Source organism: Neolamprologus multifasciatus, chromosome 22, assembly GCF_963576455.1.
Source record: "Neolamprologus multifasciatus chromosome 22, fNeoMul1.2, whole genome shotgun sequence".
Taxonomy (NCBI): Eukaryota; Metazoa; Chordata; class Actinopteri; order Cichliformes; family Cichlidae; genus Neolamprologus; species Neolamprologus multifasciatus.
Genome location: NC_140459.1, coordinates 2,495,354 through 2,514,872, shown reverse-complemented (window position 1 = coordinate 2,514,872; position 19,519 = coordinate 2,495,354). Strand labels below are relative to the sequence as shown.

Sequence of the window (19,519 nt, the reverse complement as noted above, 5' to 3'; positions counted from 1 at the left end):
AGTGTTTATTTATTATTCTGAAAGCTCGAGACAGTGCCAATAGTTCAGTGATATTTTGTTAAATTACAATGTGGAGACTCTGCAATAATTTAACAGAAGTGCTTATTTTTCACTTGAAATTTTTTTGTGGTCATTTTTATTAAGATTTTATTTTTTATCGGCAGGGAATAAAATAAAACCTGTCTTCCAATTAATTGTATTTGTGTGTGTGGTAGAAGTATCGGTTTTTGTACTCTGTATCGGCAAGTACTCAGATCCAAGTATCGGTATCGTATCGGTTTGAAAAAATTGGTATCGTTGCATCCCTATCGATTACATCTCGTTAAGCCTGGAGCATTCTGACCGTCACCATGTTGGTGTTATGAAAGCTGATGGCACATTAAAGGCTTGGATTTGATTGGTCAAATCTGATTAACACAACATGTTTATTCTCTTTTCTGACTCTAACAGTGACCATAAATTATAAAAAAATAACTTCATGTCTTATGCATTAAGACTCGTGACTATACCCATAAACTCACCAGGAAACTGTTCACTGAGCCTGTTTTCCTGTTGACTTCGATGCCACTAGAAGTCGTGTTTGTAACTAATGGAGGTCCCCCTGCTGGTCATTAGGAGTAATGCAGGTTAAATATCCGCTTTGGCTTTTCTTTTGCGAGATAACTTATCTGTAATATTCCATAATTCAAAGATAATTATGTAAAGTGAAAAAGTTCTGGATATTTAAAGTGTGAATATTAATGAATAAATTAAGTAGTTAACAATCACTCTGTGATTTTGTGACATTAATGTGCTGCATGCTAACAACCTGCTCCGCCTTAATGTCCCCGACAGAAACTGGACGAGGCGGTTTTCCAGTCTCATTATTTCTCAGGGACTCTTCAACAATCTGCACCTTGTGTTTTCTAAGTAAACAGTTTTTGTTACATAAGTAGGTCGATACTGCATCATTGTTTCCAGATGACTATGATGATCCAGATGAAACAGGAAGGCACAGACGTTTTGTGAAAACCACGTTTACTGTTGCACCTGCTGAACTTTGCAGGCGGATGACCATTTGGAATCTGCAGGGGCTGAACGCTGAGTTTCTCTCACGAGCTTTTCCTCAGTGTGGAGCGATGAAATCACAGGCTGACCTTTGACTTCCCGGCACGTAGATCAGCTCTACTGTAGACAAACCCATCAGAAAGCGTTCAGGTGGGCTAGCTCACCTCTGACACAGCACATATTGGCAACGCAGCTCTTCTGCTGTTGCCTCGAGCGTTTTGCTAAGTGCTGGACTTGCTTTGCTACTTCTCCACCTAAATAAGCTTCACACTGCTAAAGGATCACAGACATGCTGTATTTTAAAGCCAAAAATGTTGCACCTGCGCTTCAGATAAGCTTTATCAAACAGTCGGTGGCTGTGGGCTCATGGACTCGTGTGATAAGGAGTTATTGGTGCTTCCTGAGACGTCTGGGCTTCATGCAGCATCCTGCTCTGTCGTCAGTGTGGCTCTCTGATTGAAACATGAGACATTTTCTGTCAGACTTTATTCTTTCAAATCTTCATGCAGTCTCTCTGCTGCAGCTCTGCTGATCGCTGTCGTGTCTGAATCCATGCGAGCAGTAGCCGCACACACACTGTGTAAACATAATAGAAAGGAAACATGAACCGTGACTCATTCATTACACAGTGACTGTAACTGGACCTGTAACCTGACAGTTACGCTGCCTTGTTGTGGACATGGTATCAGGCTGAGCTTGGACCCAGCGGTGGGCCCTGCTGATCTAATATCAGTACAGAGAAACTGACTCATTATAATATTGTTTACACTTAGCTGACTCGGGTCACGTCCTCCGTTCGCCGGTCTCGACACTTCCTGTCTCAGGTGTGCTGCAGACCTGCGACACTTAAAGGTCTTTTTATGATCTGGTTGAAGAAACCATCAATGAAGCTGTTTTTGTTTCTTGTCTGTTTGCCGCTCTTCTTGTCCCCCGTCCCAAACGGCATCTGCACACTGCAGCACAGTGAGCTGCAGGACAGGTGAAGCATGCTGTCTATTTATTTTTATTTAAACACCAAGAAAACCCAACAGTCTTTGTTAATGACTGAAACTCACTCTTCTCTCCATGCTGGCTCACATCCGATTATATCAGGAAGCAAACAGCTACAGAGACACAGCTGGCTCACAGCTGGATTGTGACAGTGGAAGAAAATAATGGTTAATTACAGAATCAGCTTAAAACCGAATCTTTGCTCCCACAGGTGTGAAATGCTGACTCATTACATGTATTTAGAGACATGTTTGTAGTTTGTTTTGCAGTGGATGAGCGACCCAATTCCTTTTGTTTAATAATGTATCATCATCAACATCATCATCATCAGGGATGAACTAATTCCTTGATGCAAACAGTCTCATGGTAACAAACAAAACTTGATTATGTCAACATTTCAGTCTATAACAGTTACAATAAGATCAAAACGTATAAAACTGCAACTTTCTGTGTGGAAACAATCAAAGTTGCATCTCAGGATTATTAAAGACAGAAAACTGATGCTCTGCACAGACTTGCTGATCCTGTAAGGAGACTTCCTCGTGTTTCTTCCGTTTGCTCTTTTTCATCCCGGTTGGTGTCACACTGGGTTGACCTTTGACCTTTGCTCTTTTCTCCTCCCTCCATTGTTGACTTTTGTTAGCTTTGTGCTTTTTGAACCAGTGTTTACTTTTTTTTTGTTTCTTTGCCTTTAAACAAAGTTAAAACGAGCTTTAGTTTTACATTTCAAAATAAAAGTTCATTGTTTTAGTAACATTTCTATATGACATTGATCTCAAACGTGGCTTTATTCACATTATTATTGCACTTTCTGTATATGAAAACACCAAAATATAGACACATCTTTAGAAAACAAAAAGTTTCCTTCATTTGTACTTAGTAGCTGCTCACGTGAGCCTGTGTCAGGTACTGCTGTGTGGCAGGCAGAGTTCGGACTCAAACACAAAGGGATTAACTAAAAAACATGAAACTCTAAAACTACAAACTGGGAGCTATGAGCTACAAACAGCTAATGATTAACAACCAGAACATTACGAGGGAAACTTGGCACAAAAGCAAACACACAGCAAACAGGGAGCAGAGAGTGAGGACCTGAACGAGGGCAGCAGGTGAGAACACAGGAGGAACAAATCAACACATAAGGAGAAAGGGGAAGCAAAACTGAACACAATGCACTACTAAAATAAAACAGGAAACACAAAACAGAGACCACGACGACCAGGACACGACCAAATAAACAAGTAACAAAGAACCAGAAATACACACGATGACACTCGAAAGCACATGGAAGCTAAACAAATATAGATCATAGAAGTAAAGAGAATGGACAAAAACACTCACAGACACAGGATGGCCTGTAACAAAGTCATTAATGTTACATGTCTGTGAAGGTTCTCAGTCATCCAGGTCATCGTAGTCAAAGGAGCTGCAAAGAAAAGCGTCTGGACTTCTTTAAGTTGCTTGAAGACGTTTCACCTTCATCCGAGAAGCTTCTTCAGTTCTAAGGTCAAATGGTGGAGAGTCCCAGATTTAAACCTAGTGGGAGTTTCCCCCCACAGAGGGACAAAAGGACCCCCTGATGATCCTCTAATCGCCTGAGCCAAGGTGTGAAACTGGGTGTGGGTTTGAAAGAGGAGTGAAAGAAGCATCTATGTCCACTGTGAGCGACCATCTTTGAACAGAGGCGGTGGTTTACGACACCAACTCTCTGCCATCTATAATCCAGTTTTGAGTTCCCTCCCCAGACGCCTTAACGCCCACTCACATCCTGGGCCATCTGACCTCAGGACATCACATGATAAGGTGGGGCCAGGTTTCACAATGAACTCACCTGAAACTCTGGCTGATTGGGACCCACACCCAGTTTCACACCTTGGCTCAGGTGATTAGAGGATCATCAGGGGGTCCTTTTGTCCCTCTGTGGGGGGAAACTCCCACTAGGTTTAAATCTGGGACTCTCCACCATTTGACCTTAGAACTGAAGAAGCTTCTCGGATGAAGGTGAAACGTCTTCAAGTAACTTAAAGAAGTCCAGACGCTTTTCTTTGCAGCTCCTTTGACTATTAATGTTACAGTTATGGCAAAATACCCAAAAACAGTGATATTCTTCATTTTTGCTGCTGTAGTAAAAACAGAGGCGTCAGTCAGCTTTGATGGAGCTGTGATGATAACTGTGTGCTTCCTTTGTGTGATAACAAATGTCAGTCGCTTGTGTTGTTACACTTATTCCTCAGAGGTTTGGCCCCGCCCTCTTTTCTCTCTCTGCGTGTCTCGTTACCTCCATGTTTTTGTTGGTATTCTCACGTTACCCAGTTTGCTTTTATCCTGTTTGTTGCTTCTCGTGTGATTAGTGTGTGCATAGTAGTTATTAAGTGAAAATATAGATGTGCATTGCAATTACAGCATAATAAAACAGAGCAGTGCTGATGATTAGTGCTGCAGGAGAATCAGTGCAGCGCACTCACAGAGAATAAGAAATAAAAGAAAACAAATGCCAAGGGGGGCATTAGGAAATCAAGCAGAGAAAAACACAGCATTGGTATTCGCAGCAGACTCACTTGTGTACTTTCATCCTTTAATATGCGTCTGCCACTTTTTTTCCCAGTTCTTCTTCTTCTTTGTCTTTTGTCCTCTTTCTGCCATCTGTCCAGGCACGAGTATCTCCCCAGACGTGCTATTAAAAGAAAGGTAGTTGTTTCACCTGCTGCCCCCAAGCACTGCTTTGCCCTTCTGTTTCATTTCCTGTGCTGACTAAGAAGAATCCGCCTTTTCCATCTTTAATTCTGCTCAAATCCTTCATCTTTAGAGTCTTTTCAAGCTGTATCGTTTCATTTAAACTAAAAATAACACCAAAATAGTTCCTTTCAAACTAGAAAATATCTGTTTATTTACTTTGTGTTATAGAGTTAAAACAGCACTTTATAAAAAGTCTTCTCAGGTCAGCCCAAGATTGCTGAAGGTTCTTCATTTGTTGGCTGAATATTGGAAAAAAAAAGCTTCAGAGCTTTGGAGAAGTAGACTCTTATTTAAATTTTGTTTGATATTATTTTTATATTATTTTATAAAAATAATATTTTATATATTTATATATTTTTATTTATTTATTTATTATTATATATTTTATTTATTTTTTTATTTTTTATTTTTTGTCCTTTTATTAGTGACTTGAGCCGATCTAGACTCAGGAACAATTTGCTCTTTCACATCAGTTCAACATGAATCAGAAACAATGGGCGACTTCAAAGATCACCTACAAACAGGAAGCTGATGCAACCTGAGCCTCTGTCTCAAATCATGTTAATGATGTCACCATCAGCACCGCGCGCTTTCGGCACTTGACACACGTATTGGACAACAGCAGCTGATGACTTTTGAAAAATGAAGAAGTTGGATGCTGCAGTGTGACCCTGCGGTTCATGTCAGGAAGCTTCGTTTATTCAGGAAGAGATGGTGGTTTGGCTGCTTCACCACAGGAACTCTGCACACTGACTAATCTATCTTTTTTTTTTTTGAAATTATTTTTATTGAAAAAAGAAAACAGTACTTGCAGTTACCGAAATACAATCAACCTTTCTTCATTTTCCTAAGTAAATAAACTTAACAGTAACAGAAGTACATTTAAACAGGCAATACCTCTAGACTAGCAAAATAAGAGATAAAGGGTTGCCACTTGTGAAAAAATTTGGCTGTGCAACCTCTCAACGTATATTTAATTTTTTCAAGTTTAAAAAAAAACTTAAAAAAAAAAAAAAACATCCTTAAGCCACCGGGTAATAGTAGGATACTTAACAGACTTCCAATGCAACAATATTAGACGTCTCGCTGATAGGGATGTGAAGGCTATAATATCCTTTTGTGTGGAATCAAGTGTAAGTGAGCGAACAGGAATCCCAAATACAGCAATCAGAGGACAAGGATGAAGAGTTACCCCAAGAACAGTCGACATAATAGCAAAATACCCTGTCCAGAAACCTTGTAGCTCAGGACATAGAAAAAACATGTGGCTAAGGTGACAAGGAGAACCATGGCCTTAAATTGAATAAGTCCAAGACGAGCACAGGAGGTGGAATATCGTACCCTCGCTATAGCCTGTTCCCAAGACTCCTCATGTATTTGAATTCCTAGTTCTCCTTCCCATGGACACTTAAGCTTAACATTAGAGTGCTTACTAAAAGACAGAATAGCATCATAGAGTTTCGAAATGGTTCCTCTGTGATGAGGAATAAATGATAAGACTAATCTTTCTTACCCAGTGCATTAAAATGTGTGGTGAACCGGCCCTTAGGCATGACGGGTGAATCGCTCTGTATCACTGTTAAACTTGAGGCCACAACACCAACATGAAGTGAGACCATGTGCATCACAGCAGCTTGTACAAAAGCGTTGCTGCAGTAAAACTGGACCAAAGTTTCTGCTTCGTCCATCTGAAGTAAGTCTTTCCTGCAGCTGCTTTTATTTGTCTAAATCATGAGCAAAAACAAACAGGTCAAAAGTCTTTAAGCCTCCGAAATGAACGTTTGGACCAGAAGACTACAGCACATTGATGCAGCCAAAACCTTCAGATGTTTGTGTGGTGCAGACAGCAACCCAAAAACGACTTTCAGTTTCTGTCTCGCCACACAAACCCGATGCCAGGCTCACAGCTCGTCTTTCCAGAGCCGCGGAGTAATTGTGTGTTTTATGTGTCACCGCTTTCATCTGAAGTCACGCCGAACAGCTCCGAGACTCGGCTGGAAGACCGAGGAGGAGGCTTAAATTCCTACACTGTAGAGACTTGTAAGAAGTGATACCTTAGTTAGTTCCTGTCAGCGATGAATGAAACGACTGCTGAAGAATGCCCTTGCCCTCCTCCAAACACACTTAACGATACACCTCTCGAGACATGTTATAACCCGAAAGAAATATTCTCCTTTACATCTGCAGGATAAGTAATTGGGTGCCACGGGCATCAGCGACACACGTTAGATCTCACGTATGGAGACACCGCAGCACTGAGCCAACTATGTGTCACGTTTGTGCTCATGCTTGAAATCAATGCTCGTCTTTCTTCCTGGGAGTAAAATGGTTATTCTACTTAATCCACTGTTAAGGCGAAGCATCGAGGCTGTTTTTATAATGGGTACTGCATCATGGCTGCGCTTTTGTATGTCAGTGTGCACTGATAAGCTTTATTTGTTCAAGGAAAACATGCTGGGCAAGTATGACCCTGTCTCTGTTCCCTGCGTGCTTCATTTGTTTCCACATTTTAAACCTTGGAGATCCTCCCCGAATGACCCTCCAGGGTTCCTGATGGGTTTTACATCAGCTTGAATCCTGTTGCTAGTAGAAAGAAATTAACCCTTTAAAGCCGGTGGGAGTGGGCACACTCTGTTTTGCGTAACTATTTTTAAATCCCGGTAGCTCTGCAACCACGTGAGCTAGCGCAATAATTGTTTTTTCATATGAAACCGGAGGAGTTGTACTTACATCTTATGCCATCAGCTTGTCCTCGGTCACAGTTTCCTTCCACATATAGTTTTGCAAAAACTGCATAAAAAGCACTTGCAGCAACAAAAACATAATATTCCAGAAACACGCTTTGCCGATCCGATCAGCTGTTCATAACACTTCATACGTCCATCAGCGCGAACTATCGCATGTCCGCCATGACCTGCCTGAAACCGGAAGTGACGTCATTTTGCGGAAATGTAGTTTTTTACCATCAGGGCCTCATGAGCCTATACTGGTGTTTTTAAAAGTTATCTTTGACTTTATGACTTTCTGTGTGGTTTCTGGGATGCTTAGGACTCATATTGCTGCTGGAAATAGTTTATTTTGATGCATATGCTGCTTTTTTGCAAATTTGCATTATAATATTTATTTTCGTTTTTCCTGCAGTATATAAAAATTGGTGTATTTCAAAAATAAAACTATGAAGACACTCAAAATAAATTTCCTGTGGTGGGAAACTATTTTGTGCAACTTTTTTGTATTTACAGTTTTGAGGGATAAGCCTCTTAAATTTCTCTAACTAGAAATATATGTTAAAAAAACGAAAACGATTTCAAATGTTTTTGTAGTTTATTGCACTTTCTTGCAATTTATGTAATTACTATGCACTTAATGCAGACATATTATTAAAATCTGGGCTATAATGGTTGTATTGATGTATAGCAACTTGAAATGCTCCCAAAAATGGCTCCACAGCATGTAAACATATAATATAAGCTCTGGCAGACTTGGTTCTATGGTAGGTCTTAAAGGGTTAAAAGCCACTCATCACTGAATATCCTTGAGCCATTTGTAACTTTTTCTGCCAGTTGTTGCCGGGCAGGTAGCGCACGGTGGATTTATGGTGCTTGAACCTGCTGTTAACACAAGTTTTGAGTCTGAAACGTTTAATAAATGCACCACAAAACTGAGCAAATATAAAGAGGCCATTCCACAGAGCTGCACAGATGGTGGTAATTACATGTGACGAAGCCACCGTGAGCGACCCCCGTCACAGTACACATTCAGACTGACACGAGGGGCATGTTAGTATTTTTAATTAAGCTTTTAAACGTAGAAGGGAGAGCCTCTGTGTCCCAGAGGCAAAGGATGCTTTTGCATTTAATCTTTTTGGACGACACTCCGTATTTCTCCTAATGCTAAAACATGGAAACACCAAATCAAAGTTTAACACGGCACCATGCAGCCATCTGTAGCCTGGTTTCAATTAAAGGGAAACCTGAACCTCTGACCCTTACACTGATGTCACCTGGTGGCCTCTTATGATGTGAGGGCATGGTGCTTTCTCCACTTTGATGAAAGGCTTACTGCTAATTAATAGAAAGCTTCTCTGAGCAGAGGCACTTGTGTCCTGATGACAGCGGCCTCCTCTATCAGAGCACACCGAGCTCGGTGAGCAGCCTGATGAGACGAATGTGAATCGTATGCTTGGAGCGTCACATTCACCTCATCTCAACCCAGCTGAAAACCTTTTTAAGAGTTTGTTCACTGATGCTTTAGACGGAGATCTCCAGCACTATCCTCTAAACATCAAATCATGGGAAATACACTATAATACACCTACAGGAGAGCCGTGCAATGAAGCTCCTGGTGCACAGTGATTCAGCTCATATTAATGCCAGATGGTGTTTGGAGGCTTTTAAATGATCTGCTTGTTTGTAGCTGCTGAGTTCTTCCAATTTGTAATAATTCCACTTACAGTTGATGGTGAAATATCTAAGATCGAAATAACCTGTTGCAACTTTATCATGCTGTCATAGCACCACACTCGAGGTCAGTGGTCTCTTTAGACCCGTGGCTCACAAATGTTCGTAAAGGCAGCCTTGGTGCTTGACTGATTGCACACCATGTGGATCTCTCACCTCATTTTTTAGAGGTACATTTCTGAAATAGACCAAAGTCGTAACACATACAAATACAAATATTTGCATGATTCATTCTTCATGTTGTGTAATCGCCCACCTCCTTGTATTTACCTGCTCCTGAAGCTTTAAAGACATGAATAATCGAAGCATGATAGGAAAACTGAAAGGATGTGAAAATGCTGCAGGTCAGTGCACGACAGTAACCAGGGAGGAGGGTTAGTGTCAGACATCTTTAACCTGGATCACACAGTCAACGTTTAAACGTAACATGTAACCGAGCTAAATGTGTATGCAGAGATGTTAACGCCTGCTAATAGCAAGCTAGTGTGGTGGTCGTGGTATTCATCGCCGTTTGGATTCATCCACTTGCTTTGTTCACGCTGCATTGACAGTTGGTTCAGGGGTGTGTTGGCATTAAGATGCAGGTGCAGTCACCTGTTCAGTTTACCTGGTATTGATCAGTGCCAGGGTGAGCTCGAGGTTGAGCAGTTTGTATCTGTACATGAGCACACGCCTGTTAAAACTTCAGTGCAGGGATGTGGAAATAAAGAGGAGCTAACAGTCTCTGAAGTCCTTCAGTCTTTCTTCTGTGCATCATGTTTATTTTTTCTTACACTGGACAATTATCGTCTTCTTATAATATATTGTTGACTGTCCAATAAAATATAGAAACCTGCTGTAAATGTATGAATGCATCATGTAAATAGTAGCTGCAGTTAATCTTACAGCAGCTGCTGACAGTAACACTACTCATGAACTGTAACATGATGGGATGTCACATTTAGTAGGGGTGGGGGAAAAAATGGATACTGTGTAGCATGGTGATATTTTGTTTGCTAATAATGTATCGATACAGGGACAGCAGAAATCGATATTTTGTTACAAAAAAGGTTTTTGTGCTCTGACTTCAGAGCATGTTGATCCTTTTTCTGAGCAAGAATCCTGACATTCCTTCACTGTCCAAATGTGTTTAACTTGTTTTTGGCAGCAATAAACATGACAGTTTACTTATTTTAATTTAAGACATGTTTTATTTTAATTAAGTTTAAAACTTTTGTATTTAATGTAAAATTATATTTTGTTTTAATTTACTTTCAAATTCTTCAGTTGCTGAAGGGGCTGCATAGTTTTCATAAACTGCATAGTTCAGAATAGCTATAATTGTACCAGATGGTTGATTCAGTTAAGTTGGACTAGACTGTAATACAAACCGTTCAGTTTGTCAACAATCAAACTGAAATGAGAGAAAGACTGAGTGTGAGACTTTGATATTAGAGAAAATGAATATTGATAAAGTTTACCTTTATGTACAGAATCTGAATATTGCAAAATATTTTAAAAAATAATAATATCGTATCGTGGGATGTATGGTGATTCCCACCTCTAACATTTAGCATGTGATTTTTGTGAAGTGCAATGTTATCATTGTAGCAATAAAAGAAGCACTTAAATTTCAAAAGTTATATACTCTGATCTTCTTTGAACATCAGCCACTGGATGGAAAACAAAGTTTTAAAGAAAAAGTGTGAAACAAACTCTCAGGCTTCAAACTTCTATAAACACTCTTAGTTTTTCTTACTCTTGGATCTTTATTCTGTCAGTGAAAGGGGACATCATTATTACATCATCTCAGGCATAGAAGCCCCACCCACCTGCTGTTCAAATGCTTTGTGACCGACAGCCAATCAGCAGAAAGTTGACTTTAAAGGAGCGGGTGCTGAAAGCAAACAGAGGACGAGGGGCTGCAGAGAGGTGATGAAGCTACACATGTTCCCACTGGGAAACTACCCAGTATAGCGACCCTCTTCCAGTGGATCTGCTGGGAGTTTTAGGTGCCATATTCAACCCCAGTTTGATGCAGTTTGGGGGCTTCTTGAATTCAAACCCAGCACTAGAGATGCAACGATACCAATTTTTTCAAACCGATACAATACCGATACTTGGATCTGAGTACTTGCCGATACAGAGTACAAAAACGATACTTCTACCACACACACACACACACACACACACACACACACACACACACACAAATTCAATTAATTGGAAGACAGGTTTTATTTTATTCCCTGCCGATAAAAAATTAAATCTTATTAAAAATGACCACAAAAAAATTTCAAGTGAAAAATAAGCACTTCTGTTAAATTATTGCAGAGAATCCACATTGTAATTTAACAAAATATCACTGAACTATTGGCACTGTCTCGAGCTTTCAGAATAATAAATAAACACTTCTGTTTGGAATCAAATAAACTTTTAAATTATTGCAGAGTGTCCATATTGTAAACAAACAAACAAAATAATTATTATTAAATAAATAATAAAATATAAAAAATTATAAAATGAATAATAAATAAAATAATAATTGGCCCCCTAGTGGCCAATCTAAAAAACTACAACAGAAATGACAAGCCACCCTCTGATTAATGAAATAAGTTGGTATCGGTTCATGGTATCGGTTAACTTTTACGAGTATGAGTACACACACATTTTACAGTATCGGCCCCGATACCAGTATCGGTATCGGTGCATCCCTCCCCAGCACCCTTAACGGTTGCAGTATTTCCCATCGAGACCCAAACTCGGGTTTCCTCAGCTCCGTGTGAAAGATAATTGGTGGATAGAAATATGTCTGTTTCCTAATTTGCTTGGCCTTTGGCTCACTGTGTGCTGCACTGGCTTTTGTAAATGAACTGCTTTTTCCTCATTAGAGTCAGGTCTGTTTTATCACCCAGTAAACTGTTGAGACAAACAACAGAGGGGGCTGTTATTTTTCATCTGCTAAAACGAAGCGCCTCGCTCCTCTAGGGTTTAATTAGACTGTGTTGAACTGAATTAGAATTAATGAAACACTTTGTAATACTTTGGGACAGAAGCTGCACATCAAACTGTCCTACTTTTACCAGTGCAGATTTATCACGTATGTGCTGTAGGCTGCCGTGGAAGTTTGGGATCCTGTTTAGAGTCTCAGTCACATGTTAGGCAGAAGGCTAAATGTTTTTGTGGTCCGCCATCATGGCGGGAAACCTTCCTCTGCTGATTTAGCTTCAAAATCTTTTCTAAATTCCTGTTTTCTTCTTGATTTTAAGCTGAAGCGGGATTCATGTGTAAGACTCCAGCCATAGCCGACATCGTGATCCTGGTGGACGGTTCCTGGAGTATCGGGCGGATCAACTTCAGGCTGGTCAGGACCTTCCTGGAGAACCTGGTCAAGGCGTTTTCTGTGGAGATTGACAAGACTAGGATTGGTGAGAAGATTTCTGATTTTTGGAGGATGGAGTCTGAGCCAGACTGTAATCTGTTATTAAGTTACTGTTAAACGTTACCACCTAATCGTAGTTTAAATTCCACTCTTCCTTTTGCACGCAGGTCTGGCTCAGTACAGCGGAGACCCCAGGGTCGAGTGGCATCTGAACGCTCACACCACTAAAGAGTCTGTAATCGATGCTGTGAAGAATCTGCCATATAAAGGAGGAAACACACTGACAGGTGGGAAGCCAAGCGAAACCCCAGCCTCCCACTGGTTATTATGGTCTGCTCTCCCCATCAGAACGAACAGATAATGCTCAGAGGTGCACTTGGACCAAAGCCCGTCCTTTTGCCCGAGCTTATTAAACTGAGGGGAGCTCATTTTGGATTAGTGTTGGTGACCTTGCTGCCTTCGGCTGATAAGAGCCGAGTGTGAATCAGAAGGTCGATTAGCTTTCTGAAGTTTCAGCATCACTTCTAACGGACGGTAGAAGGAAATAAATAAAGACATTCACCAATTGGTAAAGCAGGAATGCAGCACATGCTGTTATTTGAACAATAGTTATAAAATGAGTCTTTTTGTGTTTGTTACTTAAACCAGCAGGAGAAACATTTCATAGAAGTTTGACTTCATCCTGGAATTCATCAGGATGTTCTTGGACTAAACCAACAGGCACTTTCATTTGTTTCGTGTTGTTCTGTGAAGAGGGGAAACAGAAAATTAAAGAATCTAAAAAATGAATTATACAAAAATGAATCCACGTGGAAAGCGTCACTAATGAAGCAGAGGGTCCTGGCTGTCCACAGGATTCAAGACGAAGGAATAATCAGCATTAAGCTGAGTTTCTAGTAGCTGTCCAAAAGCTGCCTGAGTCAACTTTCAGTCCCAGAGCAGATTTTATTGGTTATATCAATGAAAGGCCATCGGGCATATTAAAACATACGGTACTTTATCGATACCGAAGCACGTGTACGTCCACACAGGCTGACTCAGGCTTCAGCATCTCGCCCATGTGTTACTGCGCCACACTGACAGGAGGAGCCAGGATTGGATGGAGATGACCCGCTCGGGCAGTCGATATCATTAATGCAAACTGACTGGACTTGAGTGGGCGTCTTCCTCATGCACAAACTTTAGTTATGGAGTTCTGAGCAAAGATACATTCATCCATCGCCATCCAGATGATGTGCAGTTACATTTCTAAATTATGAGTTTGACCCTAGAAATCTCTGGAAGGTTTCATGTGTGGCATGATTGTAGCTAGAAGACTTATTCTTAGAGCCTGGAAATCACCATCTCCTCCATTGTTCAGGGTTTGGCTGCGTGAGGTGATTACTTGTTTGTATGCTGAAGAGGTTCGTTATCGTTTGGCTGACACCCATTTTAAGTTTGTCGAAACCTGGGGCCCTTTTCTCCATCATATTAATGGGAACTTAACATAAACTTGACTGCACTTTGTGTTTGTGTGAAACTGCACGTCTGCCGGACCCTGATTCCTTCCTGGACATGTTTCCCACATCTTCTGGTCTTGGTGAACTCTCTGCTGCCCTAAACTCACACAGAAGATCATCTTCTTTGGACAATGGTGTTTCTTTTGAACTTTTGATTTGTACTGGCTAACTGGTGTATTTTTATTTATTTTTATTTTTATTTTTATTTTTTTTTATTTTATTTTATTTTTTTTAATTTTATTTTTATTTTTATTTTTTATTTTTTTTCCTTTTCTTTCCTGTTTTCCTGTTTGGGTTTTTTTTGTGTGTGTGTGTTTGTGTTTGGTTTGACGTCATGTAACTTTGAACTTAAAATCTTATAAATAAACATAAAAAGAAAAAAGAAAAGAAAGAAATCTCTGGAAGGTTTCATGTGTGGCTGCCCTCCGGTCACGTTGTAAATACTATTGTTTTGCTCTTGAATTAAAAAAACCAAAAAATTAGGACAGCTTTGTTTTATCTGACAGAATATTCACAATTAGGAACATTCAGTCTAAAAATCTCCCCCACTGATCTGATACTTGTAATATGAAGGCGTCCTGATAGCTCACTGTGAAGCCTTCACTCTGATTGGAGAGTACAAACAGGGTGGAAAAACTGTTTCACCCCAGGGATTTATCACAGACGTCCCCGACCCTCCTCCTCCTCGTGGTTTTGTTTTTGTTGATAGGGAATCATTGCAGGGTCTTTACCTTGAAGTATGGATCTCCTTGAGACAGGCTGCTGCAATTTGACCCTTTTTAAATCAAATGTAATTGAACTTCTTGTGTTGCTAATGAAACTGATCTCTCGCTCAGCAGCAGCAGGACTTTAACAGTCTGTCAGAAGTTGAAGAAGACGTCTGTAACGTCGTTAATGGACACAGCTGAACTCAGCTGCTCATTATGTTATCACGCTCATTAGACAAAGACCTTGTTGAGCTAATAAGGCGCTCTATAACAATCATCTTCAAGTCTTTGATTGCAACTCTTGAGGCTCCATCTCGGCTCAGAGGCATTTATCTGTCCTCGCCGCACCTCAGTGGGAAAGTGCAATCAAACTGTCAGCCAGGACGTAACTGCTGCTTTAAAAGTGCAGACGATAAACGGCTCGAGTTTCCCACACTTTATCCAACTCATGATAGATTTAATATGTGTGCAGAAGTATGTTATAGTAAAAGTAAACCATATTTGTATGGTTTCCTACTAGGGGTGCAACGATACACAAAATTCACGGTTCGGTTCGGTTCGATACTTTGGTGTCACGGTTCGATATTTTTTCGATACAAAAAAAATGTTCATGCCTTTTTATTAATTTGTCATTTATTAAATTTTCACGGCACATTCTGCACCACCTCTCTGTGCGTTCATCATTTGTTTGAAGCCAGCTCACCTCCTGCAACCACTTTTCCGAGAATACGCTTCTTTTGTGGTTCGGACTCCTTCTGACATTTCTTTGGAGGTGGAGGAACATCAAAGTAATTGCTTAAAGGAGCTTCTTTGACATCTTTAAGAGTTCTAAACAAATGTCTGTCCTCCTGAAAATCTTATGTACGCAAACACGCGTTGCAACTTCTTATCTTGTGCGCGTTTTTATTTTGACAGCGAATGCGCACCTGCGGACCACTTATGTGCAGCCCTGGTTATTTAGCTCGTCATGTTGCAGCCACAGAAATTCTTTTGTCCATGAAACCATAAAGCTGCACTTTCTTTTTGCCTTATAGTCTGATTTGTCATAACTTTTCCGTTTTGTCACTTCTTCACCCTGACCTGTCTTATTTGGCTCAGCAGAACTAAAATATATATCCTGCTGCTTTTACACACACACTAACATAACGCTCAGTGATTCTCTGCGCGATCAACCTCTCACATGTTTAAGCTGCGGGAGATTTCACTTGTCATGTTTGCATAGTAAGCTAACGATTGATAAGACGATGTCAGAGGAATTGGTGCGCAAATTATCATCACTCACCAATCAGTGCTGTCGCTCTCTATACACAGTTCGCGCGATTGCAAAGTGAAAGCAAAAAACAAGCGCAAATTCAAACGCGATTTCAATATGTCACATATTCACAGTGGCTCACCGATGCCAATGACATAATTACCCAGCTACATTTCCGAAAGAATGCAAAAGCATTGACATATATTTTTCCTTCCTAGGATAGGCCGACGGGCAGGGCAGAGATAGATTTTGGTAGCCCGACTGGAAAAAAGCCCCAGGACGTTGGGCTAGCGATTTTGCGAGCCCTGTATCTGATTGAGGAATCACTCATCTTTGGAAAAGAGAGTTTATTACAGAGAAATGGCTCTTTCCAAAATAAAAGCTATACTATACGCTTCTTCTGGGCTATATTCTCAGCAGCATATTAAACATATCAGGTCCCCATAAGGAGAATCATGTGCTAACGGCTGTCTAAATGACTCGGGTAAAGTTTGTAGCATGCATGCTTGTTTTTGTCTGCATCCACTTGTCTTTGCACTAGGATGATGTCGGAGTAAATGTGCAGTCATATTCGTTGTGTTCCCACTAGTGCTGTCAGCGTAAATCTGAAATGACATTAACGTCACAACACGGCAAATCTCCGTTAACGAGCTACCGCATCGCCTCATGAGTGGGGCTGGAAGACGTCAACACATTAACGAGCTAACTGCGCTAACACACTAGTTCCCACCAATTGAGCATTGCTGGCACATCCAACATACTGTTTTACTTTTGTCCATGACGCGCTTACCTTCAGGGTCATACGTCACAATAGGAACTACAAATAGTTCCAAACGCCAGATCTGAATGAGGGTGGGGGAGGTTCAATTTGCCATGTTGCAACTAGCCTAGCTTCTGTCTCGCTAGCTTGCCCTGCGCTCAGTGAATCTGCGTTCGACTACTCCGCCTAGGCTGCACTGTCGAGCGCAGATCCACTGAGCTCTCAACACAGACAGCATCGTCAGAAGGAAAGTTGATAAAATAAATTAAAAATGTTGTATTGTTCATACATATGCATACCGAACCGAAAGCACTGTATCGAACGGTTCGATATCGATACGAGTATCGTTGCACCCCTATTTCCTACATATGTAGAACAACCCAGCTTTGCTCCACGCAGCAGGAAAGCTGAATGAAAACAACATTTTCTTCATTGTTGCGACTAAAATGTTCATGTTTTCTACACAAATCTGTGAAATTCAGCTATATATCACATTTACAAGGTTTTATTTGTTGTTTTTTTACTGGTTTGTGCCCAAATTTGGGACTTTGGGTCTTTTTTTTTTTTAAATATTTCAACTAGCCAGTACTTTTGTTCCCAAAACTCCCAAATTACAGATCCTGGTTTAATAGTTTTTGAAATATTTATGTTTGAATATTGTTTCAGATTTCAATGTGTGAAAAAAATATCTGGTTTTCAAAATAATATTTGATACATGAAGCAAAATTTCCACAGCACTCAATGTCTAAGTCCAGACTTTAGAGTATTTAAACAAATCGTAGACGTCCGAGGCTGCGGTGATCAAATGGCTCCTCTTCTTGTTTTTATTTCAGCATCTTCATGTTTTCACTTTATCTTTGTTTAAATCCGACCAGGTCTGGCTCTGACCTTCGTCCTGGAGAACAGCTTCAAACCCGAGTCCGGCTCCAGACCCGGCGTTCCCAAGATAGGAATCCTCATCACGGATGGGAAGTCCCAGGATGATGTCATACCCCCCGCGCAGAGCCTGAAGGATGCTGGGATAGAACTGTTTGCCATCGGTATGACAGTAAATGCTCCACACACCATCGGCTGTTGCTCTGCTACGTTCAGCTGGTTGATAGCAAACATAGAGCACAATGATACATCTACATCTGTCTGTGTTAAAATGGTGCAGCTCCTTTGATTCACTGAGCTTCATATAAACCAGCTGACGTCTTTAAAGATTCACATTTTTTGGAGTTTTCTCAGCTGAACTCTGTTTTCTTCTTCTGCACAGTCACAGCTTAATTTCAACATTTCCGCCGTTCTGTGTTTGTGCTGAAATTGCAGGTTATTAATTAACTCAGCGTCCCCAACCCTCGGGCCTCGGACCGGTCCGTGAGTCGTTTGGTACCGGGCCTCAGAGTTGAGGTTCAGGTGTGAAATGTATAGTTTTCAGGGTTTTTATCGGTTTTCAGCGTTATTTTGTTATCGTTTTTATCGTTTACTCGGTTTTCCTGGGTCTTTTCACGTGTGTTATGAATAAATTTTACTAGTTTTATTTTGTTGTATTTATCCGCGACACCTTAAAGGCCGGTCCGTGAAAATATTGTCGGGCATAAACCGGTCCGTGGCGCATAAAAGTTTGGAGACCGCTGAATTAACTGACAAAAATTGAATAAAAGACCTTTAATGATATTTGCAGATTTTCACGAGGCAACAACAGCAGGCAGCATCTTAGATTCATGCTGATGCTTCTTGTCTTCATTTTGGACGACCCCTGATGTTGTACTACCTTTGGACTTGTCAGCCTTCAGCTTTAGTTTGTAGTTTCAGCAGGTGGAAAGTTTAGAGGTGGAATAAAATCCCTGTTGCACAGAGCGCATGTCAGAGCCTGGCGAATAGTTTTGCTGTCGTAGATGAAGTCCTGTGTATATATTCATGTTCTGGTTGCGTCATGGAAAACTTCTTTCCAACACCTTTCATGTCACCGTCGCTGACAGTCGGATCACTCGGGTTTCTCTCTCCTCTCGCTCCAGGTGTGAAAAATGCTGATGAGAATGAGCTGAAGGCGATTGCCTCACCTCCAGAGCAAACTCACGTCTACAACGTGGCAGACTTCAGCGTGATGAGCGACATCGTGGAAGGCCTCACCAAGACCGTTTGTGACCGCGTGGAGCAGCTCGACAAGAAGATCAAAGGTCTGAAGATCAGAGTCGGAGATGATACCGCGGAGATGCTGCTGTTTGCATCGCTGTTGCTTTGTTGATGCTGTTGGTTATAAAAACAACAAGAACACTTCCCCACCAAATATATTCCAGCCTTGTTATCTTCGTAATGAAATGGCCACAACGTTGTGCCGCATAAACACAGATGTGGCTTCAGATAGCAGCAGAGATGTTGCAGTTTATTACTTTCAGAGTCACTTTGCACACACAGCAGGATTATTTCAGCTCTCGCAGGCCGCTCTGAAAAATCTCTGCTTTCTTTATTATCTGCAGGGGGGGCGGAGCCTGCCCCGCCAGCCGCCGCCGTGGCTGCACCTCGTGACCTCGTGACCTCGGCGATAACTGCTCGTAGTTTCCGGGTGACATGGACACACGCGTCGGGTCAGGTGGAGAAATACCGAGTGGTGTACTACCCCGCCAGTGGGGGGCAGCCAGAAGAAAAGGTGTTTTACTTGTTTTATTGTTGGTCCATTATTATTTTAATTATTTTCATTTATTTTTGGAGTTTTTCATGCCTG

General features: G+C 41.0%; 1 protein-coding gene across 7 annotated transcripts in view; it reads left to right on the top strand.

Moving 5' to 3' along the window:
• col14a1b (collagen, type XIV, alpha 1b) overlaps positions 1-19,519 on the top strand; it is a 209,136-nt gene that overhangs the window by 61,676 nt on the left and 127,941 nt on the right. For all 7 annotated transcript variants that reach the window (XM_085149183.1, XM_085149181.1, XM_085149180.1 and 4 more), the window contains 5 exons: positions 12,482-12,640; positions 12,762-12,881; positions 17,688-17,852; positions 18,813-18,974; positions 19,275-19,444. In XM_085149183.1, the coding sequence (XP_085005309.1) occupies positions 12,482-12,640; positions 12,762-12,881; positions 17,688-17,852; positions 18,813-18,974; positions 19,275-19,444 (776 nt within the window). The remainder of the gene's footprint in view (positions 1-12,481; positions 12,641-12,761; positions 12,882-17,687; positions 17,853-18,812; positions 18,975-19,274; positions 19,445-19,519) is intronic.